The sequence below is a fragment of the Kogia breviceps genome, chromosome 5 (genome assembly GCF_026419965.1).
Source record: "Kogia breviceps isolate mKogBre1 chromosome 5, mKogBre1 haplotype 1, whole genome shotgun sequence".
NCBI classification, from domain to species: Eukaryota; Metazoa; Chordata; class Mammalia; order Artiodactyla; family Physeteridae; genus Kogia; species Kogia breviceps.
This window is the reverse complement of record NC_081314.1, coordinates 12774390-12802069: the sequence shown is the minus strand read 5'-3', so window position 1 is coordinate 12802069 and position 27680 is coordinate 12774390. Positions and strand designations below refer to the sequence as shown.

General features: G+C 40.7%; 1 protein-coding gene, 1 long non-coding RNA gene and 1 other non-coding gene across 4 annotated transcripts; 1 reads left to right on the top strand and 2 right to left on the bottom strand.

Moving 5' to 3' along the window:
* Positions 1-1615: 1615 nt before the first annotated feature.
* On the bottom strand, positions 1616-1722 carry LOC131757920 (U6 spliceosomal RNA). Its single transcript, XR_009336067.1, has one exon. It is a non-coding gene; the product is annotated as a U6 spliceosomal RNA (small nuclear RNA).
* A 5444-nt stretch (positions 1723-7166) lies between these two features.
* Positions 7167-18826, bottom strand: LOC136794221 (uncharacterized). The gene is made up of 3 exons (XR_010840613.1): positions 18596-18826; positions 12751-12841; positions 7167-8290 (listed from the first exon to the last, which is right to left on the bottom strand). It is a non-coding gene; the product is annotated as an uncharacterized lncRNA (long non-coding RNA).
* A 70-nt stretch (positions 18827-18896) lies between these two features.
* RNF7 (ring finger protein 7) lies at positions 18897-25593 on the top strand. 2 transcript variants are annotated; one of them, XM_059064955.2, is made up of 3 exons: positions 18897-19214; positions 22994-23041; positions 24654-25593. In XM_059064955.2, the coding sequence occupies exons 1-3, from the start codon at positions 19040-19042 to the stop codon at positions 24770-24772; spliced, it is 342 nt and encodes a 113-aa protein (XP_058920938.1). In that variant the 5' UTR covers positions 18897-19039; the 3' UTR covers positions 24773-25593. The 2 variants fall into 2 exon arrangements, with proteins under 2 accessions (XP_058920938.1, XP_058920939.1); XM_059064956.2 differs by having other exon boundaries at positions 18944-19207.
* Positions 25594-27680: the final 2087 nt, after the last annotated feature.

Below are 27680 nucleotides of genomic sequence, written 5' to 3'. Positions count from 1 at the left end.
ATTCTGCTGTTATTGGAGGAAATGTTCCATAAATATAAGCTAGGTCAAGTTGGTCAGAAGTGTTGTTCAAGTCTGCTGTATCTTTACAAATTTTCTGTTAACTTGCTCTATCAATTATTGAAAGAGAGAAATAATTGTGACTTTGTTTCTATATCCTTGCAGTTCAATCAGTTTGGCTGCATGTATTTTGAAGCTCTGTTATGAGGTGCATAAACATTTAGGATTGTTAAATCTCTTGAAGAATTGACCCTCATTATCATTATGAAATCCTTAGTAATATTTCTCTCTTATCTCTGGTATTATTCCCTTCTCTGAAATCTACTTTGACTAATATTAATATATCCACTCCAATCTTCTTTTGATTAATATTAGTGTGATATATCTGTCTCTAACCTTTTACTTTTAACCTATCTATATTATTATATACAAATTGGTTTTTTTGTAGACAGCATATAGTTGAGACCTTTTTAAAAAAAATCCACTTGGACAATCTGTCTTTTAATTGTTGTTTAGACAATTATATTTAACATGATTATCAATATAGTTGGATTTTTAATCTACCATCATGCCATTTGTCTTCTTTGTCTCATTTGTTTTGTTCAATTTTAACTATTTTTCTGCCTGTTTTTGGATTGACTAATATTTATAACTCCACTTTTATCTCTTTTATTGTTTCATTAGCTATACTAGTCTTTTTTTTAGTGGTTGCTCTAGTGTTTACCACTATTTATTTCAGTTTATCACAATTTACCTTCAAATAATATACTACTTCACTTACAGTTTAGGAATCTTGCAGGGCTTCCCTGATGGCGCAGTGGTTAAGAATCCACCTGTTGGGGGCTTCCCTGGTGGCGCAGTAGTTGAGAGTCTGCCTGCCGATGCAGGGGACACGGGTTCATGCCCCGGTCCGGGAGGATCCCACGTGCCATGGAGCGGCTGGGCCCGTGAGCCGTGGCGGCTGAGCCTGCGCGTCCAGAGCCTGTGCTCCGCAACGGGAGAGGCCACAACAGTGAGAGGCCCACGTACTGCAAACAAACAAACAAACAAACAAACAAAAAAATCCGCCTGCCAATGCAGGGGACATGGGTTCTAGCCCTGGTCCCGGAAGATCCCACATGCTGTGGAGCAACTAAGCCTGTGCACCACAACTACTGAGCCTGCGCTCTAGAGCCTGTGAGCCACAACTACTGAGCCCACATGCTGCAACTACTGAAGCCCGCGCGCCTAGAGCCTGTGCTCCACAACAAGAGAAACCACTGCAATGACAAGCCCATGCACCGCAACAAAGAGTAACCCCCGCTCACCGCAACTAGAGAAAGCCCACATACAGCAATGAAGACCCAACGCAACCAAAAATAAATAAATAAATATTTTTAAAAAAGAATCTTACAATAGTACGTTTCCATTCCCTCCCATTCCTTGTTTTATTGTTGCCATATATTTTACTATTACAAATGTTATAAATCCCAGAATACGTTATTATTATGTTTGTTTTAATCAGTTATTTTTTTTAAATAAGAGGGAAAGTTTTTCATACTTATTCACATATTTACCATTTCTAGTGTTCTTCATTCCTTTGGATGTACCCAAATTTCTATCTAATATCATTTTCCTTTTTTTTTTTTTAACACTTACAAATTTGTGTCTCATCCTTGTGCAGGGGCCATGCTAATCTTCTCTGTATTGTTCCAATTTCAGTATATGTGCTGCTGAAGACAGCACTAGTATCATTTTCCTTTTATCTGAAGGACTTTCTTTATACATTTCTTATAGTCCTGACCTGCTGGTGATGAATTCTCTGAGTTTTAGTATGTTTAGAAAGTTTCTTTTGCCTTCATTTAAAAAAATTTTTTTTCTGAATATAGAATTCTTGGTTGACATTTAATACTTTCAAGATGTTGCTCCTCTGTCTTATGCTTGCATTGTTTCTGAAAAGAAGTCCACTGTCACTTTTATCTTTCTTCTTTTGAACGTAATTTCTTTTTTCTCTAGCTGCTTTTAAGACTTTCTCTTTATTATTCTAGTGACCTACAACGTAAACTCATAAAGACAGCTTAGTCCAAATTTAACATCCATGGTCTTTGTATCATTCACCTATTCTAGGCCTTTTCAACCTCACTTTATTTCATAGGCAGTGGGTGATCTTCTGATGGGACTTCTGAAGTGAGCTATATGCTCACCTCAAGGACAGCTCCCCTCCCCATTTCCACTTTTGCAGATCTAACACGCATTTTCCTTCTGCACCTCTCTGCAGTGCTGATAGGCTGGTGCCCTGGAAGTAGAAGCACCATCTTCACAACCCTCCCCCACTACGCTAGCAAGTCCAGTTCTGGGCCAGCTGCAGAGCATGTTGGAGGATGATCAAAAAGGCTCCAGGAGCACTTTGAGGAACAGATTTATGGTTCCCCACCTTTTACCATTGAGGGTCCTGAGTATCTACAAAGGAGGAGTTCAGTGAATGAATGGGGAGGCAAGGGACTTGTCTGGGGGCCCACTAGCAAAGTCAGCTCCAGGGGTCTGTTTAATTGAATGTTTACTTGGGGTGGCTTATGCATATGCATTTATGTTGGGGTAAGAGTTGGTGATGGAGATTATGGGGCACTAACCACCCACCTGCCTACGGGCACTGTTCACCCTTGGTACCACGTGGGTCTAGCATCACCTTCAGATTAGCTGGTCCCGGGTCAAGGATATCACGCCTTTTGTTTGTGATGAGGCTTTACCTAGCTCTGCTGCTTAAGTCTATCCCTAAAGGCAGTATCGATGGCTTCTCTGATTTTAAGGCAGGAACCAAATGCTGGTTTGGGTGCAGAACCCTGCTGGTTCTCCCCCCATGAACGAGGCCTCCCTCTGACCACGATTCACTGAACAGTGGTCTATAGGGCTGACAATTACTTAAAGCTGACCATCTGTTAGATTTTGCTTTCTGCTCTGACCACAGTAAACATGACAGCAGGAACTGGCTACAGAATTTGTTGGGACCCAGTGCAAAAGGAAACTCATGGGCCCTTGTTCAAATATTATTAAGAATTTCAAGATGATGATGATAGAGCACTAAACCAAGTGAGCAGCCCTTCTGAAATTGGGGCCCTGTGCAATGCTGGCTGTGTGCGACAGGGGTGTAAATACCACCAACAAGGTGCACCAGTGCCAGGAATTCCTTTCCTGTGGTGTTTTTTTTTTTTAGTTCTGACACTAAATACTTAAATCTTTTTGTTCTCTTTTTTAAAGTTTAAATATTGAGAACTACTGAAAATTAAAACATTTTCTTGGTTTATTTGAATCATGCTTCATGGTTGTTTTCAAACAGACTGCCTGAGTTCACATCCCTGCCCCACGATTTAATCTCAGGCAAGCTAAATAACTTCTCTGTATTTCAGTCCCTCATTTGTAAAACTGGGATAATAATAGTGTCTAAATCAAGAGATTGTTACAGGGTAAATGAGATCATATATGTAAAGTGTTAAATACAGTGCCTAAGGCTCCAGCTAGCACCTTTATATGAATTAGAAAAAGAGTCCCTCTGGGCAGATGAATTAAAAAGCACTACCTCTCACCAATGGGTCAGAGGAAGTTACCCCTTCCAGGTCTATGCTTCATGCCCAGGACTTGGCAAACAGAGCTTGGTTGGCTTCCAGCCCCACTCACACCCTTGGAAGGCCCCCTTGTGCCAAGCACAAGTGCTTAAGCATGTGGGTGGCCATGATCACATCTGGTGCATAGTGAACGCTCCATAAAACCATAGTTCTTGTGAGGCCTGTGTAGCATAGTGGTTAAATCCATGACCTCTTTGGGGTCATGGACAGAAAAGGGAAAAAAAAAATCCATGGCCTCTGGACTCAGACTAGATATAGAATTGTTGAGTTGTAAAGTTTGTCTTTAACACTCTCCACTCTCCTTCTGTGCTTCCCCTTTCTCCATTTCCTCCTTGAAGCATCCCTGCTCTCCCTCATCTTATCTGAAGGAATTGGACATAGTCAGGCAGCTCAGGAAGCCAAAGCCTGTCCAGTCCTGATTAGACACAGTTTCCTTGGGAGCAAGACCTTCGGGAGGCAGAGTCTGGCAGGACCATTCAGCCCCAGCCTTGAATTCTGGCTGCTCAATCAATAGAAAATGTGTACGGGAAGCAAGAGAGTGGCCTTGTATTCACTACTGACACTAACTGAAATTTCATATCCCCAGCACATGGTAAGGGCTCAAAATTGTTTTATTGATGGTCATAGGATAATTTCTTTCAGTGCAGAGGCCATGTGTTAAATTCCTTTTAATCCCTGCAATGTTAGGCACTTAATATGCATTTAGCAAGCATGAACTCAGAATTAACAGCATCACTGATATTGCATTTTGCAAGATGCTTTCATAGAAACTGCTTCATTCTGTTTTTCCACAACCTTATGAAATAGGTAGAACTGCCCTTTTGAAGCCAAATTTACAGATGAGGAAGGTAAGACCCAAGAGGGCAGGCACATGGCCTGCCCAGGATCACAGGGTTGACAAGAGGTAAAAGCTGACCAGCAACCCAGGCCTTCACCCAGACTCCATGCTCACTCACAATGCCAGAGATTCCCAAAGTCCACTTGGCAGGCCAAGACCAGGACATGAAAGAATTTTCAATAATCCTCAAAGAGATCAGAAAAATAAAGACAGGTAGAGTGTTCCTTTTCGTAAAGCTAATCTTGATTTAAAAAGCTATCCTTTGAGACTGTGCCCTTCTTAATTTTATATAAAAGTATTTGTTCTTTTATAGTGTTGCCAGGTGAGAGTTATTAGACATACTAAGAGGTGCCAAACTGACCTTTGCCTGTTCCCACAACTTATTTGACATTTTACTGGTAGGTAAAATCTAAAAGACTGAGAAGCTCTGCACAATAAAACACCATATCCTTTGAATAAATAAATGAGTGGTAGATTTAAGGCAACTAAAAATCCTTATCCTACCAACGTACTTAGGAGAGGCATCCAGACAAGAGAGACTAAATTGGGAAAAAACTGTATTCCGGATGTCTCCAAATTGGGTCAGTGCCGCATCTTTGGGAGGGAGGTGGGGGAGGGTGGAGAGGACCTAAGAAAAAGAGCATACTCCGAAACAACTGGACTGCGTTTCTTTGAGTTACCATACTTGACACAGCACTATTTTGTTTTGTCATTTTCTCTGGTCAGCCTGATCAAATACTCTGCCCACTTAAGGGAGACTGACCTTGGAAACAATGTCCTGGGAGAAATGGCTGCTGCTGACATACTTGAAGCACTGAGAGCCAGAAAGACAGGTAGGGCATTTTCAGTTTGTGTTCCCCTCCACCTGTCCACTGTCTACTCCTTCCCAAATGCAGCGCTACTTACAACTTGCTCCACTTTTTCCATTAAATAAGTGGCTTGAGCTAAACGATGACCAGGATCACTGTCACAGGCCGGCCACCATTGTGTCGATGTGCCCTGTGATTTGCACAAAGTTCAAACACTCTTAGGATGTCATATGTAGTCTTTGATCTAGGTAATGAATATTGTTGAAGTGAAAATTTTCTCTGTTGCTCTTCCTTTTCTCCCTCTTCTCTCATCCTCACCTATTCTCTGAGGAATTCTCTCCCATTCTCTATTCTTCCCCCCAACCTGACCTGCAAAGATTTCTCCAGGTATCAACTGGAAAACTCAAGTACCAGCCCTCGTAAGATTCTGATGTGCTTCCTGGATCATCAAAGAATGGTTAAAGTGTGATTGGCACACAGACAGCGTTAACGGTGTTTTATGATCATGTAATCCTTTGAAAACGAGAGAATCACGTATGGAACAAGCTGTTTAGCATTGGCCACACCTGTCCTCTCCTTCACAATACGCATGACCAGAATTAACAACAGCCAATCTCACTGCTGACGGAGAGATAAGGAAACATCATTTTAAATAAAGCCTAATGAAAGACATCATAAACACAGCTGAAAATCCAAATTCAATGTTAACAAAAGCAGGGAGAAATCTTGGTGTGCTATCTGGTAGGTTATGTGGAGAGAATTAAGTGATACAAGCATCCAGTCTTTTATCATTTCTATTCTATAATAAAACAGTTTTAGAGACATAATTTCTAGATTGCAGTTTTTTAACACTGGCAGTTCTAGAGAGAATTATATTACTGTCTACTTCATTGCCACTTTTAAACTAAAACTACTGTATTGCCATTTCTTAACAGCCAATCAAATGATTCCAAGATTTTAAGATTATCTCTCTATTCTTAGAGAAACAGAACATCTACTTTGTAGTCCATTTGAGTTGAATTCAAACTCAACAGAATTATTCTGTTAAAATGAATTCAAATTTAAGTTTAATTTAGGCTCAATAAACTGATGGCAGGTTGATTTCTTTTGGTTTTTCTTGGCATTGCAGCAACTTTTTCATTACACGCTGCACCAGAAGACATTATAAAGCTGTAGGCAGTCTACTGACCACCTCTGTAGTGGGTGCTAATGATGGGCGGTCTCAGATGGTTTGATGGAAAATAATTATCACTGGGTATGTATTTGGAGCTGCAAAACATTGTGCTTGCTTAGTAAATGGTTCAATTTGCATATATAGGAAGATGATCATGAAATAACCCACCTGAAAATACTCATCTAAAAAACATTAAAATGTAATTTCTAGTTCAAGAAATCAGTTTTTTCCCAAACGTGGTAGTATATATGAGTAGTTGTAATGCATCCATATTTTGACCCAAAATAACTGAGATATTTCTGATGGAGCAGTTCAATCAGATTGTTGGTTTGAACACCAAGAAAGACTCTTTGAATAGGGTTACCTGGTTGGATTTTATAGGGAAAATATCTTGCCATTTAGCACTAATGACATCATTTTAAACATTAAAAGCAATTAGTAATATCACTGATTATAGAACTAATGTTCTTCTGATTGCTTCTGTGTTCTTATCATTAGCAAGTTATCAAGCTAATTTCTAATTCTACTTCTCTCATGAAATCCAAATTAACAGCCTAAGGTTATTATATTAGCCTACTAAGGAGTTCTTAATGACCTACTTTTAACGATGGAATACACACAATGAAACCTTCTTCAGAAACATCAGGAACTTCACGTGTTTAAAAAAAAGTTAATAAAAAGACAAACTGCTATCCACATCTTACAGGGTCGTTTTTCAACTAATATTTTTAAAGAAAACAAAACAATACTTCAGGATCACTTCATTTATTTATTCTTATTTCTTTCTTTCACATACAGTTATTAAATGCCTCTTATGTGCCAGGCCCTGTTCTAGATGTTGGTGAATTGAGCAATGAATTCCTGCCTTCGTGGGGGTTACTTCCTAGTGGAAGACAGACAGACAGTAACAGCAAACCAACAACAGACAGACGGTAAACTAACAACTTCAAAAAGAAGGAAAACATATACTATTGTGTATCAGATGGGGATTATACTTAAGGGATAAATAAAGCAAAATAAGAAGATAGTGTGTGTATCTTGGGGGCTGGGGGCTGCAATTTTAGTTAGGGCTGCCAGGGAAAGCTGTACTAAGAAGAGACACTTGAGTGAAGACCCAAAGGAGCGAGGGAGCAAGCCATGTAAATATCTGTGAATGCACATTCCATGTCAATGGAACAGCAAGTGCAGAGGCCGTAAGGCAGGAGCCTACCTGGTGTGTTCTAGTGACAGTACGGCGGCCAGCATGGCTGGAATGGGGTGAGAGAAAACGGGAAAGTAATAAGACAAGAAGTAAGCATGGAGGGCAGGGGACCTTTAGTTTTTAACTCTATTGAGATGGAAAAGCATCTGAGAATTTTACACAGAGGAGTGACCTGATCTGACGCACATTTTGACAGGACCATTCCAGCTCTAAGTTGAAAACAGACTGGAGGGGAGGCAAGGGCAGAAGCAGGGAGACCAATTAGGGACTTTTCTCTGGAAAGATTAAAACAGCCTTTCAGCAGACCCAGGACACCCAGCAATGAGGGTGAGGCGAGAAGCTGGAGAGAGGAGGAGTAAGGAAAATTCTACACGTTTGGGATTCAGCCTTTCCCTTCACCCAAGCCTTCTTTGTCTGCCTTGCTTTCAGAAGGCTGACAGCCATGTAGAAGCCTGGGGTATTCTTTGAGCAACTGAACAGCCCCAGAGAAAGGAATTCCAGATGCTAACAGCTGGCCACTCCCTCACCATTCAAAGAAGCCTAGCAGGTAAGCAAGCCCTGCACATACACAGGAGCTTCCTGTCAGCCTTTGGAATCCTCCTGGTTCACTGTGAACAGAAATCTGAGAATCTCCAGACACGTGAGGCAATCGTCCAACCCAGGAAACCACACCTGAAACAAAGAGAACAAAAGAACCCTGAAGATATAGAGACAATGCAGAAAATTTTAAAAAGAAATTAATTCTAACACCCTCAGTGAAACAGAAGATAATGCATCTATAAAATAAGAACAGGCTGCTATGAAAAAAGATTAGAAAAAAAATTTTAAGTTCTTAGAAAGTAAAAATGATAGCCAAAATTAAAACTTCAAAACAAATGTTGAAAAATGAAGTCAAGAAAGTCTTCAGAAAGTTAGAACAAAAGACAGGGCGGATGAAAAACTGGTGAGAAGATATAAGCAACAGGATCAGCAGTATCTAACTCACAGTTTCAGAAAGAGAGAACAGAGAAAAGTGACAAAAGGGAATTATCAGAGGAATAAATAGAGAACTTTCCCAGAACCAAGGGGCATAAATCTGCATACTGAAAGAGCCCCCTGAATCTTCAGCACAGTGCATGATAATCATGGCATTTCAGAATGCTAGGAATAAAGGGGAGATCCTAACAACATATGAAAAGAAAGAAGATTGCGCACAAAGGACTGGGAGTCAGAAGGACCTCAGACTTCCTAACTGAAAGCTAGAGGCAAGGAGCACGGCCATGGCAGCTCTGTGAGAACTCTGCACATTCTCAACTCCTCACCAAGTGTGAGCATAAACTAAAGATGTTTTCAGCTCACAAGGACTCAAACTCCGTACCTCCTCTATATCCATTCTCAGGAAGCTTCCAGAGAAGATGCTTGAGCAGAATGAGGGAATAAATCACAAAGACAAAGAATGCAGAATCCAGAAATCAGGAGAATCGATACAGAAAAGTAGAAAAGGGAGTGCCAAAAGATGGTTGAGGGTCAGACCTAGTTCAGACGGTCAGAAAAATGGAGGACTTTGGAAATGGGGAATATTGCATTAAAAATGGAATTAATAATGCATTGGAAATGCTGAAGTATTTTGAAAGAAATGATGATATGTATGTGAGAAATAAAAGAAATTGGGGGAAATATTTCTGATAGGTACATTAAAAACTATGCAAATGAAAAAAAGGGCAACTATTAAATCAGGCAAAAGAAAGTTATATAAGAAAAAGAAACTGTGAACAAAATATATATGATCATACCAATGAATCTAATGTGTTGATTTAACTAAAAATTGTGGTGTATCTCTATTGAAAGGTTTGCTGAGAGAAAGTGACAATAGTAAATATGTAAAAATTTAAATGGAAATAAGTACTTTGAAGTAAGGCAGTAAACATGAAAAACAGCTGAATGAGTTGAAAGTGGTTGTCTCTAGAGAAGAGTGCTGCGGATGCTGAGGTGGGGGTGGTCTGCTGATTTTCATTATAAACTTTTTAATCCCTATTTAATTGTTTAGCTATCTGTATACATTGTTTTGATCGAAATATTTTTAGGGAATCGAAACGTGCATAGCTTTCTCACCATGCCATTCATTGTTCTATAACTCCATCTCAATATCTAATTACTACTATCTTAAGACATCTCAGCTTCTGCTAAGGAACTGGAGCATTGAAGAATGAGTAGAACTTTATAAGGAGAAGAAGTGAAAAGGATGACCGGAAGTGTGGTGTTCGGGGAACATGACAGTCTTCTGTGGGTTTGGGTGCCACACGAATCCTCTGAGGCCTCATTTCAAGTGGCCTCCAGCCCCTGACACTTGTCACAGCCTGAGCCACAAATCCCACACTCCCTCCTGACCCCTCCTCAGTAGTCAAGACTTTGGACGACCTTGTTTTCCTATTGAAGACCTCGTCCTCCTCTGCTTTGGACCCATCCTTTTTTTTTAAACTCTGAGCTTTGTTTCTCTCCTTGACTATGATTTATACTGTTTGCTATTAAATTCTGCATCAGGTAGAGATGACGCTTGATTACATGTAACAGAACTAGCTACAGTGGTTAAATCAAGTAGAGGAATAATAGGCAGGTAACAGACACTCCAACATGTCGTCTGTGTCCCAGGTTTCCCCTCTCTTTCTCCACCATCAACCTTAGCAAGTGGCTTTTCCCCTCATGGTTGCAAAGTGGCTGTTCCGCCTGTAGCCTCCCATTTCCAACTCACACCAGAAGAAGGAGAAGGAAGGGACAAGGAGAAGGTGCTTGTACCTGTCTGAGAAAATCTGAGAAATCCCCAGCATACTTCTGCTTATGTCTAGTTGGCCAGAATTGTGTCACATGCCCACCCCTAATGCCAAGGAGGACTGGAAAAAATAGATTTTATTTTCATCTGGGCACACTGTTGCCCTAAAAAAAAGAGTTCTTTTAGCAAAGAAGAAGAGAAGGAAAAGATATCAGGCAGGGAACTGGCTGTCTTTGCCTCAAACTCTTTTAGAGTGCTATAGATGAGTCGGCCAGTCCTTTGGACTGTAGACATTGTTAAAGGCCCTTGAAGCCAGCGACCCCTCCAGAGTGGCCCAAGTGAGACAACAGGGTCTTCATCAAACATTCGGCATAGCCCCCTGAGTTGGCTAGGAGACCTGCATCGGCATAACCTGCTGCTCTACGAGGGAACATGGAAGACACACACCTGGGCTAAAAGTAGACCCAAGAAACACGAAGGGCTACTGCACGACCTCCCGCTCTAGGCACGCCCCTGGAAGGTGACTACCTTAGATTTTATTCTGGACCAACCCCAGTGTGGGGTATCAGAGCAAAGCCCCACCCAATTAACACACACCCTGATTTTCCATGATGAGCCATGAGATGGAAGGACCCCCTAGCACACCAAGTACCAATAAGCACTGATCACCAGAGGAAAACATCCAACTAGGCTACTGACTTTGCTTCTCTTCCAGGCAGAGTTGTACCACCCAGACCCACACCCTTACAACCATTTTCATGTTTCAACCTCAATTCAAATCCAGGTTGTTACTTGTACTTCTGAGCAACTGGCTATAAATCAGTCACTCATGACCCCCTCCTTGGTTCGATTAATTTGCTAGGAAACCAGTTTGCTAGCGAGATTGTCGGTTTATTACAAATAATATTAAGGTATACGAATCAACAGCCAGATGAAGAGATACGCAAGGTGAGGTCCCAAACAAAGGAGCTTCTGTCCTTGTGGAGTCTGGGACCTGGCACAGTGACACATAGAATCGTTCTGTTTCCCCAACCTGGAAGTTCTCTGAACCTCATCCTTTTGATTTTTACGGAGGCTTCATTACATGGGCATGGCTGATTAAATCGCTGGCCACTGGTGATTGGTTTAACCTCCAGCCCCTCTCCTCTCCCCTCCCTGGAAATCAGGGCATGGGACTGAAAGTTCCAACGCTCCATTCCTGGTTGGTTCCCTTGGCAACCAGCCCCACTCTTTAGGGAATTTCTGAAAGTCACCTTACTAACATAAACCCAACCAGTGGTAGAAAGGGGCTTGTTATGAATAAGAAGGCACGCATTTCAACTTGATGGCTCTAAACCATTTTCAGGAATTGAGGACACACAGATGCTGCCATTGCTCTTATCTCTCAGGAAATTTCAAGGGTTTTGGGAGCCGTGAGCCAGGGACAAATACCACAAGAAATGCATATTCCTCATAGATATTTGGTCATCCAAATGACCAAATATATATTTCTTATAAATCAAAATATCACAGGTCCATATAGGAAAATCAGCGAGACATCTTGGTTTCAAGTTATACAAAACCAACTAAAACTGATTTCAATACCAAAAAGAATTTATTGACTCAAATAATGGAAAGTCCAGGGGTAGTTCCAGCTACAGGTTCCCCTAGAGTCAGGGATTCAAATAATGCCACCTACCCCCACCTCCTGAAAGTTCTGCTTCTGTGTTGGCTTTATTCACAGGCAGGTTCTTCCCACACAGTGGCAAGTAGGACAGCACTAGCCAGAAGTTTACAATCTGCCTGTTTAATCTCAAGAGAGAGCCTTTCTCTTTACTTTCATTGGACCATCATGAGTCACATGCACTCCTAGTGACCAGTCACTGTGCCAGGGAGAAGAAATGCATGAATTGGCCAGGTCTGAGTTATATGTCCACCTCTGGAGGGCAGGGGAGTGGAACCCCAGTGGAAATTCAGGGTTCTGTTCCAGCAAGAAGCTACAGCGGGAGCTGGGCAAGCACAAACAAAAGATGTCTGCTGAAGATGGAGAGCCAATGATGTTATCAGATTGATGAATGACAAGATCAGAATTTTGCTTTTAGATGATTAATCTGGAACCAGGGTCCAGGATAGACTTGGGATTGTGGAAGTCTGAGGTTAGGAAGACCAGTTAGAAGGCTACTGGAATCATCCCATCCAAGATATGATAGTGGGAATGGAAAAAGAAAGGACTAGTATAAGAAGTTATTACAGAAATAAAGTAATTATTATGATCACTCACATCAAGAAGATATAAGGAAAGGGTATTAGGTGAAAGGAAAGTTGCCCAGTTAATAGGAATGTGGGAGAATGCCCCGCTCAGAAGCCTAAGACCCAGTCCATCAAATGGAATTGTGAGATAGCCTACCCAGTTACTGTTACGTTCTTCCTCCTCTCAGGTAAACTGCCAGTCTTAAAAATTACAGTCACTCCCCAGATCTCTTCAGACACCTTCAGATCTATTTGGAAAAACAGCAAGAAATCTAGTATTACCCATCAAAAGAAGAAAAAGGCATGCTCTTGATATCTATGCCTGTGAGTAGCAGCCACCAGGGGGCACTGTATGGAGCGTGGGCACTTTGCTGGGATAGATGCTGCCATGAGTAGCACATTATGGGCGTGATGAGATCATAAGCATTTGGGTTCGAGGTAACACTCCCCTAAAGCATTGCTCCATTCCTGATGGACGATGATTGTACCAAGGGACAAGCAGGAAGAGAACAACATAGTTCTCTCAAACATTAGTGCAACGTCCTCCTCTCTTCAAACCTCCTCCACCAACCCCAACACACACACACCACACACATACACAAACATACACACACACACACACACATCCTGGTTCCCGTTAGCCTACTGTGGATCTGAAATGGTGAATTTATCTAAACTCTTTATGAAGCTGTGCTACCTCTTAGGCGGTGTAATTGTTTACATATGCTTACTCTCTACTATATAAAGTTGAACTTCCTTTTTTCTTTTTTTCTATTTATAATTTCCTGTTCATTTTTTCACAGGCTAAAAACTGAATATGGACACCATATAACCATATGGCTTCTATCTATTTCCAGGGCCAACTAGACATGCCTGGAAATATATTGCTTGTTCTATAATATTTTTCACTGTAACCAAACCCCTTTCAAGTTCCAAAATTTGATAAGACTCTTTTATGAAAGTTTAAAGTAGTTCTGTCACGCCTGTCATTTTCTAAAATGTGGGTTTCACGAGTATGCCTTAGTAAAAATAAGTGGGATTCTTCTCTTGTGCATGTGAAATTGGTAATTTGAAGGAAGTCATGATCTTTAAGAAAGAAAGACTCTTCTTTCATAAATATATCTATGGTTGGGAACAACAGGAATTTGGGAAAATAATAACCATTTTCTGAAAGACAACATCCCAAAATGGGGATCTTCTCCCAGATGAGGAAACTTCTGCTCACTCTACCCCCTACCCTCATTAAGATTTCAGACAGCTCCATGGGAAATGCAAGAGGTGTCACTGATCAATGTACAGATGATAAATTGGATTTGTTAAATTGTACATGATGCAGGGATAAAAAGTATAGATCGGGCAACTAGATGAACCAGAATTCTCTGTGGAAACCTGCTGCTTTACAGGTGACTTTGGGCAGGTCAGTTAACCTCACTGTGCCTCAGTTTCTCCTTATGTAAGATACAGATAAGAATGGCACCTATTTCATTTGGTGAGCATTGAATGAGGTAACACATCTCAAGTATTTTAGGACAATACCTGTTTCATAGTATGTTTTCAAGAGTAAATATTAATGGCTGGTATTAGTGTTGTTAGAATTGAGTGACTCCAGTTATTTCACTTAGAATAGCTACACAAGAAAAATAGAAAAAATAAAAAACACTTAAGATCTCTTCATTTTGAAGTTAAAAACAAAAACGAAAACTGTCATTCATTCTATGTACAATGTAACAATTGCTGGCAAGTTCCAGGCACCAAACTAATTGCAGAGGTGAGGATGAGTACAGTAAATTATGTCCACTCTTGAGGATCTTAGCATCTAGCAAGAAAGACAAGATCCTCATACATTAAAAGTAAACATTAGAGCATGAGTTGAAATATAAATCATTAGTCAGGGTAAGGAAGCCTATAGGGTAGTGACATCAATTTAACAAATCTCTAGAACTTATAAGGCTTCCTGAGAAATTGTTTCCGCTCAAAAAAATAATAATAATAACTTTTTAAAGATTTGCCACCGACATCCACTGGTTGGGAGTGTAAAATCTGTGCTTATTTAGGGGTCTTTTCGCAATGTCTATCAAAATGAAAAATACATAGCCTTAACTCAGGCATACTACTTCTAGAAATGTACTATATACATATATATTCTCACACATGTGCAAGGAAATATGTATAAAGATGTTCACTGCAGCACTATTAATTATACATTGGAAACAACTAAATGTCTCTCAACGGTTCTAAGAGAAATAAATCACAGGACATGTATATAGTGGAATTCTATGCAGCCATCAGGAAGAATAATGTGGATATGAAAGTGCTTATATGGAGACACGCCCTAGTCATACTATTGAACAAAAAGAGCAGCCTGGAGAATAAAATGTGAAAATTTCATATTACAAATGAATTAATATGAGTCAGGGCTTCCCTGGTGGCGCAGTGGTTGAGAGCCCACCTGCCGGTGCAGGGGACGCAGGTTCGTGCCCCGGTCCGGGAGGATCCCACATGCCGCGTAGCGGCGGGGCCCGTGAGCCGTGGCCGCTGAGCCGCACGCCCGGAGCCTGTGCTCCGCCACGGGAGAGGCCACAACAGTGAGAGGCCCGCGTACCGCAAAAAAAAAAAAATTAATATGAGTCAGCAGCTTCACTTCTGGGTTTGTTGCAGAAAAGAGAGTAGGGAGCGAGAGGAGGGTCCCATCCCAGGTCTCAGGTGAGTCCCTGGGACGGCCGCCAAGTGTGGGTTCTTGGCTTCACACAGGAAAGAATTAAAGAGTGAGCCCTAGTAAAGTGAAAGAAGGTTTATTCAGGGAGATACACACTCCACAGACAGAGTGTGGCATCTCAGAAGGCAAGAGTGGCAAGAGGGTGTGGGGCTGTCAGTGTTTATAGGGGTGGGTAATTTCACAGGCTAATGAGTGGGAGGTTATTGTAGCCATTTTGTGGAAGGGGTGAGGATTTCCAGTAACTGGGCCACTGCTCACTTTTTGACCTTTTGTGGTCGTCCTTGGAACTGCCATGGAAGCTGGGGTGTGTCATTTAGTATGCTGATGTGCTACAATGAGTGTATACTGACGCTCAAGGTCAAGTAGAACTCGACTCAGCCATCTTGGACCTAGTTGGTTCTAATCAGTTTATGTCATGCCCTTGGGCTATGTCATTCTTTTCAAGGTTGTGCCCTACCCCCTTCCTGTCTCAACTTTATATCCAAAAGAATTGAAAGCAGGATCAGGAAGAGATAATTGTACACCTATGTTCATAAAAGCATTATTCACAATAATCAAATGATGGAAGCAACCCATGTGTCCACTGATGGATGAATAGATAAGCAAAATGTGGTAAATACATACAATGGAATATAATTCAATCTTAAAAAGGAAGGAAATTTTGACACATGCTACAACATGTATGAACCTGGAGGACATTATGCTAAGTAAACCAGTTACAAAAAGACAAATACTGTATAATTCCAATTATATGAGGTACCTAGATTACTCAAACTTAGAAACAGGAGAATGGTGGCTGCCAGAGGGAGGAGGGGGAAATGGTGAGTTGTTTAATGGGTATAGAGTTTCAGTTTTGGAAGATGAAAAAGTTCTGGACATTGATTGATAAAAATGTGAATGTACTTAATACTACTGAACTGTACACTTAAAAATGGTTATGATGGGGCTTCCCTTGTGGCGCAGTGATTGAGAGTCCGCCTGCCGATGCAGCGGACACTGGCTCGTGCCCCGGTCCGGGAAGATCCCACGTGCCGCGGAGCGGCTGGGCCCGTGAGCCATGGCCGCTGAGCCTGCGCGTCCGGAGCCTGTGCTCCGCAACGGAAGAGGCCACAACAGTGAGAGGCCCGTGTACCGCAAAAAAAAAAAAAAAAAAAAAATGGTTATGATGGTAAACTTTATGTTATGTGTATTTTACCACAGTTAAAAAGTTTTTAAATGAGTTGATGTGTTATGTGTCTGCAGTACATACGTAGCAATTTCTGGAGAGTCCATTAACAGTACTTGCTTTTTTTTCCATTGGATACTCATTTTGCTATTTTAAGGTTTTTATCATTTATGAGCTGTCAATTTAAAAACCTTAAAATTGTTTGATGAACATCAGTAACAGCACTTTTGGGTTGTTATGCAACCTGATGCCAAAAAAATGAATTAAGTGCTATGGTTTTTCTGGGAGGAATGAATAAATAGTGGCAAAGAGTGGTCAGTACCGACACGAAGATAAGTGAGTTTTTCCTCATTTCAGAAGCAATGTAGCCAGAGCAGGAAGGGAGAAGTTCTGACCAATTTCAGAGATGTTACAATGTGAGGGGCAACAAAAAAGACAGTCCAGGGTGTGTTTGGATGACTGAGCCGACTAATCTGATAATGGTCTCAGTGAGGAGTGCTTCCAGATGACTACTAGAAAAGTAGACTGGAGCTATATGGTGGCAGGATTTAAGGGACCAACTGGCACATTTAGATTTTGTTCTAGTGATAATGCAGGGCCACAGAACATTTTGAGCAGGAGAGTGCCCGGTGGAAAAGTGGACAGAGGAAAACTAAACAGGCACTTTAGACTGGATGCTAGAGTGGAGAGGAGAGACAGGAAAGAAGACAGGCCACAATAATCCAGGGGCAGGGTGACGAGGTTCAGATTCAGCATGGGCATGTGCCATTTCTCCTTCTTAATCATCCTCTGGCCTTTCATCTGAGGTCCCTCCTTTTCTCTTTCAGACTACCCAGTTCCCACCAACGGGGGGCATTTTATCCTCATCTGGTTCCAGCCTTCTTTTTTTTTTTTTTTTTTTTTTAAACTATCTAGCATTTATAGCCATCTCTAGTCAGATGTGTGGTAGCTTAATGTGAATGAAATGTGTTTTGGATGGTTCATCTAGGTTTGCTTACAGGCATTTTTGTCTGGCTCATAAAGTTACTGTGGTCAGATTTACATCTGCCACCACTATTACTGCTCTGTTCAAGCTGACAGCCTCGCAGAGGTCTCTGCTTTCTCCATTCACTTCCTGGCCTCCAAGGCCTCCCATCTCCACCCAGTTCAAACTTCACCTCTTCCATAAGGCTTTCCCTCACTACATGCGTCCTGAGGAATGTTTCTGTCCCTCACAGCACCTAACTGCACCACTCAACGAACAGCACACATTAGCATCTAGCCAAATGTGACCATGTGTCCACATTTATATCTTTACATATATAAATATCTAAGTGCATAAGCATCCCCGTTCCCCTGCCAGATTTCTGGAGTTAGGGTAGCCCTGGCCCAGGCACAAGGCCTGACATCGGGAGATGAAGGGATGATTAGGCCCAGTAAGAAGAGGTGGGAGGCCGAATCCCAGACCTGACACAGCAGGTGTCCACCACTAGGTGGTAGTGGTAATCAAGCATCTTTTTCTGCTCTCTGTGCCTCAGCTTTCTTATCTCTTATCTTTTAAGTAGAGATGTTATCTGCTTTGATTGGGACAACATAATAAGAGGACCCTGGGCTAGCAACAGAAGAACCCTGGTTTCCAAACTGTCACCTTCACGGAAGAGCAGTGTGCTCTTTAAGTTACTCACTTTTCTGGACCTCATTATCCCTACATATAAAAGGAGGTTAAACTAGATCAGAGGTTCTCAGAGTATAGTCCCCAGGGTTCCTGGGATTCTTTCAGGGGACCAACAAGGTCAAAACTATTTGGATAACAATATTCACAGCTATTTCTCTTCACTCTCTCTTGTGAGCGTACGATATTCTTGTTCTAAGGATAATTTGAACGGGTTTCTTACTGTTATTTTTAAATGAATTAATACATTTAAATTTTTTCCGTTTTCTTAAAAAGAAAATAAATACGTATGAGTGTGTATATGTATATATCCATCCTACAAAAACAAAATTCTTTAATGTCCTAATAATTTTTAAGTGTAAAGGGGTCGCGAGACCAAAAAGTTTCAGAACCGTTGAACCAGATTCCTAGATCGTCATTCATTCACTCAACAAATAACTGCCCCTCCTGAGGCTGCATTTTTTACATACCGAGAAGGTGGTGATCAAGACATGGCCCCCGCTCCGATGCCGTTTACATTTGGGAGGGACGAGGCAAACGAATATATCAACAAGACAACTTCAGAGAGCGGTAAGTGTCATGAAGGCATAAAGCAGGACACGTGTTTCCTGCGCAATTGAACCCTCCATTGTGCGGAGTCTGCCCCATGCCCCTCAGGCCCCTGAGCTGGCCAGGCGCGGGGGCGCGGGTACACCGAGACTACGAGACACCCGGGCACCGGGAAGCTGAGGGCGCTGACGTACGGTGACGTCACTCGGCTGCGCCAGCCAATCGCGGGCGGCCCCAGTCCTGGGCCCGGCGGTGGCCCGCGGCCTGCGGGCGGCGCTGTGGCCCGTCGGGCGGCCCCACGGAGCCGCCATAGCCTCCCGCCTCCCGCGACCCAACGTCTCCGCCGCCGGCCTCGCGCCGCCGCCATGGCCGACGTGGAAGACGGCGAGGAACCCTGCGCCCTGTCCTCTCACTCCGGGAGCGCAGGATCCAAGTCGGGAGGCGACAAAATGTTCTCTCTCAAGAAGTGGAACGCGGTGGCCATGTGGAGCTGGGACGTGGAGTGCGATACGTGCGCCATCTGTAGGGTCCAGGTGATGGGTAAGAGCTGCACGCGAGGCCCGGGCCGCGCTGCGGCCTCCGCGGGCTCGTCTCGGGGCGTGGGAGACAGACCGAGCCTCGGAGAGACTGTTCCGGGAGGAGTGGGGGCGGGGTCGCCCTGCCCCGGTGCCGGGGGACCGCGGGCCACGCACGAGCTGCTGCCAGTCAGAGGGCTGCGGCCGCTGCCAGGGGCCATGGGGTCGTTAAGCAGGCGCCCAGCGCCGGGGACTGGTATTCTGGGGAGAGAAACGGGTGGTAAGCAGTGCCAGTTAAACAAGGTAATTTCAGGTAATGATGGGTGTGATCACGACAATAAAAGTAGGCGATTTGATGGGAGCTGGGAGGAACCACTTCGGTTTGTGTGGCCACAGCTACGGCACCCTTTTAAAAAAGCAGACCGGAGAGAGGTTCAGGGTCAAGGCCCTAAGTCAGCGGGTCACTAAAGTGCTTCTGGTCACACACAACAAAGTGACGCTCTGGAGTCATCTTCCACAAAAACGACCCCTAGTCGTGCTCTGGAGAGGCGCAGGGAAGAAAAATGTTCCTAGCCGTTGCCTTTCTGGATGGGCTACTGTTCTGCTGGCTTTTAAAGCTGGATGATTCGAGACTGGTCAGATAGCACTCGCTTGGCTTGAAGGGGAAGAATGTAAGCCCTTTATTCAGAAACATAAAACTTCATCTCCTTCCTGGTCCCTTCCTATCATAGGATGCCATTTCTTGGAGAAGACAGTGCCCTGAAGTCAGACCTTTATGGAAAACCCTCTTTTACAAATAACTGTTACTTCTTTCTACGATATTTTTAGTAAAAATATTGGACCAAGTGAAACCTTTCAGAACAGCTTCATCTCGTTATGTTTTATATGGTTTCTGTTTTAAGATCTCCGACCACCTTGAAAAAGAGGTGCTCTTGAAATGCACGTTATGTTTTTAAATAGGGTTTTTAAAACTCCTGCATGTAAGAGCATCTTAAATGTTGTTTCTTGAAGGTAGTTGGAGAACACTGAGGTTTCTATAGTTCGAAAACTGTGTCTTGCACTGAAAAATGAGAGAATTGGAGAAAATAACTTAAAAATTGCTCTCCCTTCTTGAGGAATAAAAATTGAAACCAACCAGAATCAAGTGATTTCTCAATTTACTGTCTCTGTAGTATGCTCTTATGTTTTTTATTCATAAGGATTTGTTTTAAAGAGAATTTACAACCATGGGATTCAAACATTTTTTACTTTTTACTTTTAAAAGAACTTGATTTCAGATGTGATCCACTTATATTGTGTATCAAGTTTTAAAAGTATCTAGTTTATTGGCCTGCAATACAGCTCCCTTGTCCTTCCCCTTCTTAAAAACTAGAATCATAATTTACAGTTTGAGTCACATTTTTAACTTATCCAGGCGATTTTTGTTCTTTTGTATGGCAAACTTAAAAATTTTATCCCCTAAATTTCCTTTAGCTTAAAAAAAAGAATTTCCTAAAAGAGCATTTTATTTTTCTTCCCAAAGAAAAATGTAAAACTAGTAAACCAAAGTGTAAAATTTAAAATAATGGTTGCAATTTTGCAAGAAATAAACTTTCCTGGGATATTTAAAGTAAGGCAAAGTATGGGCTGTAAATGACTCACGGTTCACATTAACTTTCTAATTATAGCAAGTATTCTGCTACTGTGGATTAATGTTACAGATTTACAACAGCTGTGCTTTGGGTTCAGGAAAGTATTCTGGACTAGACCTCTGTATTTTGTTTATGAGGTGTTAAAATCCACTTCGTGGTCAGGTGACAGCAGAAGGAAGTTTGTTTTTTAGCATCATTCTGAAAGGTGTTACTATTTAGAAATGTGCTGTTTTAGATATTAGGAACATCATCAAAATAAAATGTTTTCCTTTATCTGCAACGTTAGTCATTTTTATCCATTTAGGTCAGTTTTTGACAATGAATCTAAAAGCTATAAGCATAATTCAGAGATTTCTAGATTATACAAAGAGCCCACTTCATCCCATGTCCTTTATATTTGGAATTCATCTCATACGCCTAAATGATCGGTTATGACTTCTGGATCTAAGATTTGCCTGCCAGCCCATTCTGATGTAGTTAACACTGTCTTCCTGGGTTTCCACTCTCCCCCGTTCAATCTGAAAGGAGCAGACGGCACAGCGAGCGAGCACTGGCGAGGAAGAGGCAACCAGGTTTGCTAGTGCTGTCAAGTTATGAAGAGCCAGAGTAGCCTTCCACAGCTGTATGTTAACGTGGACGTTTGAGCTAACTTTTTGGAGCCTTGTTTTCCTAATTTGTAAAAGAGACATTTGGGATCATGAACTCTAATTCTGTGATTACACAGAACCAGAGCCATGTCTTCACCCTTATATCATGATCCTTATGGTATTTAGTTGTTTGCCTATCTACCTCGCCATTTACTGGTGAGACCAGGGACCCAGACTTGGTCATTTTGGTGTCCACAGTGCATTACTCTTTGCACAGAGTAGATACTCAGTAATTGTGGAATTGAAGAAGGCCTCAGGAGGCGGTGGTTGTTTTTAATCCACACTGAAGAGGCCAAGGTGGTGTGTTTTCTTAAGGGTGAGAGCGTGCAGAGAGGAGCAAACAAATGCCTGAGCATAATCCAGTGTAAGAAGAGAAGCAGGCTTCAGCTCCACCGTGTTTCTATTTTTGCAGAATTATTTTCCTCCAATTTATGTTAAAAGCTGTTTTTTTCTGTTGGTTTGAACTTCCTTTTACCCAACTTTGACTCCTTTCAGCTAGTGAATGAGTCCATTTCATTGGTTCCTAAAATATTCTATATTATCTCCTTCATCAAACAAATAGTAGTACAGATTCAATTTTGAAAACTTCTAGTATACCCTTTTGGTTCCCATTCCTCATGTTTTCTTTTCTCCCAAGTAATTTTTTTTTTTTTTTTTTTTTTTTTTTTTGTGGTATGCGGGCCTCTCACTGTTGTGGCCTCTCCCGTTGCGGAGCACAGGCTCCGGACGCACAGGCTCAGTGGCCATGGCTCACGGGCCCAGCCGCTCCGCGGCACGTGGGATCCTCCCGGACCGGGGCACGAACCCGTGTCCCCTGCATCGGCAGGCGGATTCTCAACCACTGCGCCACCAGGGAAGCCCCTCCCAAGTAATTTATTAAAATATTTTAAATGGGTAAATGCTTTGGGCTCAGAGGGAGCATTTCCTTAAAAAGAAAAAAAGAGAACCTAGTATTTAGGAGTTTTTTACATTTAATTTTTATAGAGATTATACAATCACACAACGTAAAAACTTGAGAAAGTACACAGTGAAAACTCCTTCCCATTCCATCCCCTCCCAGGTAAACTTTATTATTAGTTTCTTGGACTTCCTTCTAGAGTTTCAATCTATATGCAAGCAAATACAAATATATATGCATGGCTTATTTAAAACGATGTCTTGAAAATAAACTACTCATAAGGTTGATCTGTGTGAACATGCCCAGTGAGCTTATAACTCCTAATATAGTGGAGTATAGCATATTTTTCTCTGGTGGTTACATCCAAGTTCTTTTCATCAGAGCTTGTAAAAATAGAGGGTCAGTAACCCTTGTGAAATTGCTCGTGGTCATAAGTAAATTAGTAGAGTGCCTTGTACTTTATTCATCTTTAAGCAGTTATGTTCAGATGAGAAATTAATAGTATGAGTCTTTTAATCTACATCTCTAACCCTTTGGGCCTTTATTTGGGCCTTTACTTTGAAGTGTATGGGTTTTAAAAATTGCATTCTGAGCATCAGAATGAGAATTGCTGTTTGTTTACTTTTAGATGCCTGTCTTAGATGTCAAGCGGAAAACAAACAAGAGGATTGTGTTGGTATGTTGTAATTTTGTTCTCTTGCTTTTTCAACTGAAGGTTTTCTCTCAGCAGGGATGTTTGAATTTGCAATTAAGATTGACTTTATCAATACACAAAAATAAACTGTAAAGTAGTGATCCATTATTAATATAAAATGTGTTGGTTCTCAAATGGTCTTAATGGAATTAATCTGTAAGTCCTTCACTTGCTTTAATTGAGGAGAATTGGTTATATATTCTAGACGTGGGCATGGTAAACATTTTGATAATCAAAAAAGAAATAATTCTTTTCTGTTAAGAAAAGTATAAAATAAGGAATTTGCCAAAACATCCTTCAAGTTTTGAGTATGTTACAGGTTAGTTTTGGTCAGTCAGGATTTTATTCTAACAAAGCATTTCAGTATTCCATATTCTTTTATGATCCGGTATTTAACTTTTCTACTAAGGTAAAAACAATTCTAAATCTCAAGATTTTTTTGGATGTAGTTTATAGATAGAAGTTTGTTAAATTTTACTTACATCTGGGACTACAGAAGTTGTCTTAGGCCAAATATTTAAGCAACTCAAAGGTTTTTATGTCCCAGTTCTTGAGGTCATCACTTCTAGATTGCTATATAAAGTATTTAAAGATTTTCCTGAAATGAAAGGTTACCTTTGTGTTTGTGTGGTTTACATACAGCTTCTTAATGATTTATGTAGTTTTGATCAAATCCTGTTACTTCCTCCCAAAAGACTTAGAATGAATCCCCTAGTTTCCTACCCCTACAACCAATTTTCATAAAAAGGTTTGTTTCCTGGTTTTTTTCCTATTTCTTTTATTGTTCTGTTATAGCTCAGTTGGTCAAGCAAAGGATAAATGAAGCCCATGTTTGAGATTGTATCCCAGATTATGGGTGATTTCCCTTGGTTAAAATTTTTTCTTCAATTCTGTTTGTTTTAAAAATATTAATTTGGGAATTGTGAGGTGTAGGTCAGCTTTCTTTGATCATAGAGAGACACTTTTCTTGAAAGAGACCTCTCTTTCAAAGCCAGCCACTTTGAAAATTCCATTCTGTTTGTCACGTGAGGAATTGCATTGCCTGTGGATGACTTAACACAGATCCTCACCACTTCCAGAAAACAACGCATTAGAGGTACAGCTAATAATGTTTAGAAGCATGTCAACTGTTTATAATAGCCTGCTATGAGCTATAAACATTGAAAATTCATTGTATCTTGCTAAATAAAAATCAGGAGGACATTTTTCAGTAAAATAAAGACCCAAAGGTCTCCAGAATCAGTGCCTGACTGAGGTAGTCTGGGATCTAAGGAAGACTAAAGTCTTTTCATCTCCTAACTTGAGAAAGACACCATGTGGAGCTATGTCGGAACTGGGGGCCACCAGAGCACCCAAAGATTCTAAACAGTGATGGAAAGTTCCCAAGCACAGTGGTGTATCTCATTTCCTAAGTGTAATTTACATATGTAAGTTTCCATTTCTTTATAGCTAGAAAAAATTATTTTGACCAGTTAACCATCTTTATTCAAGATTATGAACCCTAATTATTACATAATCTAAAATAAGCTAGAATTTTGAGCTCGGTAATTTAAATTAAAATATGTAATGTCAGATATTCTTTTTTTCCTTTCAGTCGTCTGGGGAGAATGTAATCATTCCTTCCATAACTGCTGCATGTCCCTGTGGGTGAAACAGAACAATCGCTGCCCTCTCTGCCAGCAGGACTGGGTGGTCCAAAGAATCGGCAAATGAGAGCAGTGGAAGGTGTTCTTTGTGCAGTCGATCGGAGCCCTGGTGGATCTTGTTGTCAGGTGCCCTACAAAGGCTAGTACTCTCCAGGGGACTAATTTGAATCAGAGGCGGTGGATCTGCGGTCTTTTGGGACTCATCAGAGGCACGGGTTAGCCTTTTTCAGTTTTATTTTCAGAAATTCTCTGCAATTAAGAAGATAATTTATTAAAGATGGTCTTTCCTACCTCTGTGGTATGTGTCTCACACACTGCTTATAAGTGCTATAAAGGAGAGAACTATAAATTGAACGACGTTTATAATTTACCTACTGATATCCAAGGAGCTATGGAAGCAGTTCCGTTCAGAAGAGAACTTTTTGCATGCTTATGGTTGATCAGTTTAAAAAAAAAAACCAATGTTATAGTAACAAATAAAGTGCAGTTTAAAACCCAATTCTTATCCTTAATCTGTTCCTAATATTTATTTTTGGCAGGGAGGGGGATGATTCATGAAATCTTTTGATATAGTGAGAATTTTAAGTTTGGACCAGTGAACAGGGTAAATAAAATTTAACCTTTGGTTGTATGAGATTTCAGTTGTCTTCTACGTTATCATCCTCTATCCCTGACTCATCAAGAAAACCTAGATCTGCACTCACCTCACTGTTATTACTGAGTGGTAAAGGACAGAAGTATTTTCAAGTTCTGGTCATATTGCGTTAAAATTAACTGTGTTTTAGGTGGAATGTTAATGAGGGGAAAATGTTTACCATTGTAGCATTGGATCAAAAAGTTTATTTTATCACACGATGTTTTAATAAACGGTTTATTCTGTTTACCTCATTTGAATTGTCATTGTAATTTTATGCACAACCTTCAACTTAATAAGCTAATTTGTCAAGTGAATGCTTTTGTTTAATTTGAAAAAATATTCATTTGCTCTTTCATTGGTAATAATAAAATTTTAACTTTATTACCTAGAAACATAAGTGTAAGAAGATACTTAAATTTTATCAAACCAACTCACATTCAGTGGAAGTTATCTTGGAACAGTTTATGAACCACAATTTATGAACCCATGAACTTTTCCATAATAGAGGCTACTGCTATGCATTTAAAAAACCAAAATCTTAACCATTCACTTCTGCAGTTTCAGAGTTTGCCAATCTGAATCTCTTTGAATCTAAGGAATGTGGATACATAAAAGAATATTAAAAATATAATAATTAAAATAAAAATTAGAATTCTGTACGCCTTCACCTTGCCTATTTATTTCTTGTAGATTTTGCTTTGTTATCTTTTTTTCACAATTATCTACTGAAAGAATTAATCACAGTATACAAATATGTTTGGACCATTTGAATGTGTTTCTTGTGCAGTAAGCTGTTTTAGCAGCTCTTTAATCTTTTTAAAAGGTTGTGTCTATAAAATGTGAACTAAATATTTGGCTTTGCAATGAAGAGAAATAGAATGTTGAGTTATTTCTGTCAGTATGACAGTATGTAAATGAAATGTAAAGGATGGTGGTAATAAGTTGATTTTCCACACGGCAAAACTGCAGGCCCACTGCCTAACAAAGCTCTGTTTCTACTACACATCAGCATCTGAGGGTAGAAGAGGAGGAGGGACTGGGACAAAGAAGCACTGATCCTACCCAACCTGGGATGATATCAGCTCATTTGCATAGCCATCTGAAAGTTCAGTACACGTTTCATCAGAAAGAACACACTGTGACATTTATGAATTCCAGTGCAAAGTTTAAGCATTGAACAGGTTTTTCTTTCCATTTGATTAAACAGTGTTGAATTTTACTTCACTAGTGTACTGGAAACACATTTGTCATCTTTGGCTATATAACTTTCCATCTATGCAAGTTGCATTCTTGTATTAACAGCTGACATCTAAGTAAATGTCACCCTACGAAACCCACTACTTCCTTTTTATTAAAAAAAACAGTCCCCTTTACTATCCTGAAGTGAAATTCATAAATATATCTCCACAGATAATTAAAATGTATATAATAATTGTAATATAAAGTAGAAATGAAAGTAATTTATAATTCATTTCTTTTTTCAGTATGTAAGTGCTTAAGCACAGTTACACCAGAAGACATAATGAAGCAGGCTGATGAGTGCGTGCGTGTGTGTGTGTGTGTGTGTGTGTGTAATCACTACACGAAGACAGCAACAATGTAGACTATTGTGACTCAGAAACATGAGGAACATTTCCATTGATAAGACTTTTTTCCCCCAAAATGGTGAACTGTGCTAGTAAAGTTCTGAACAACACAAATTTACAATCTTGATTTGCAATTTAGTTGCATATTTGGAAACCTCAATGGATTTTAAAGCGATGCAGAAATGTACTTTGTGTTTGTATGGAAAAAGAAGTTAGGTTCTAGGCTCAGATAATAATAAACAGACTTTCTACTACACGAATGAACCTTCGAAAGTCGCTCAGGGTGCCGAACCATGTTTCTTAATGTGAGGCTGTCTCACACGTTACAAGACGCCAGAATTCCCTGGCCTCCACCCACCAAACACCAGTGGTGCTATCAATCTTTGTGCCATCCAAAGAGAACATTTCCAAAACATCCCCTTTAGAGGTAGCATTGGCTGTTTGGGGAGCAAAGGTTTAAGTGCTTGTACGGGCAATTACATACTTTGCTGCCAGTGTCCTAATCCTAATATGACACACAATAATTTTTTTAAGTATAAAGGGTTCAGAATTTTGAATAACTGCTATCCTAAAAAAGAAGAGTTCATAGAGCCAAATCTTACAGATCTGTGCCCTCTTCTCTAGAGATGTGAACAGCTATTAAATTAGTGTTTAATACCTAGGACACACATATGATGGTGAATACCCACTTCAGGCTTAAAGAAGAAGCCTAAAATTGTTTTATAGAACTGAAGCTAATGTAGGAGGCCTTA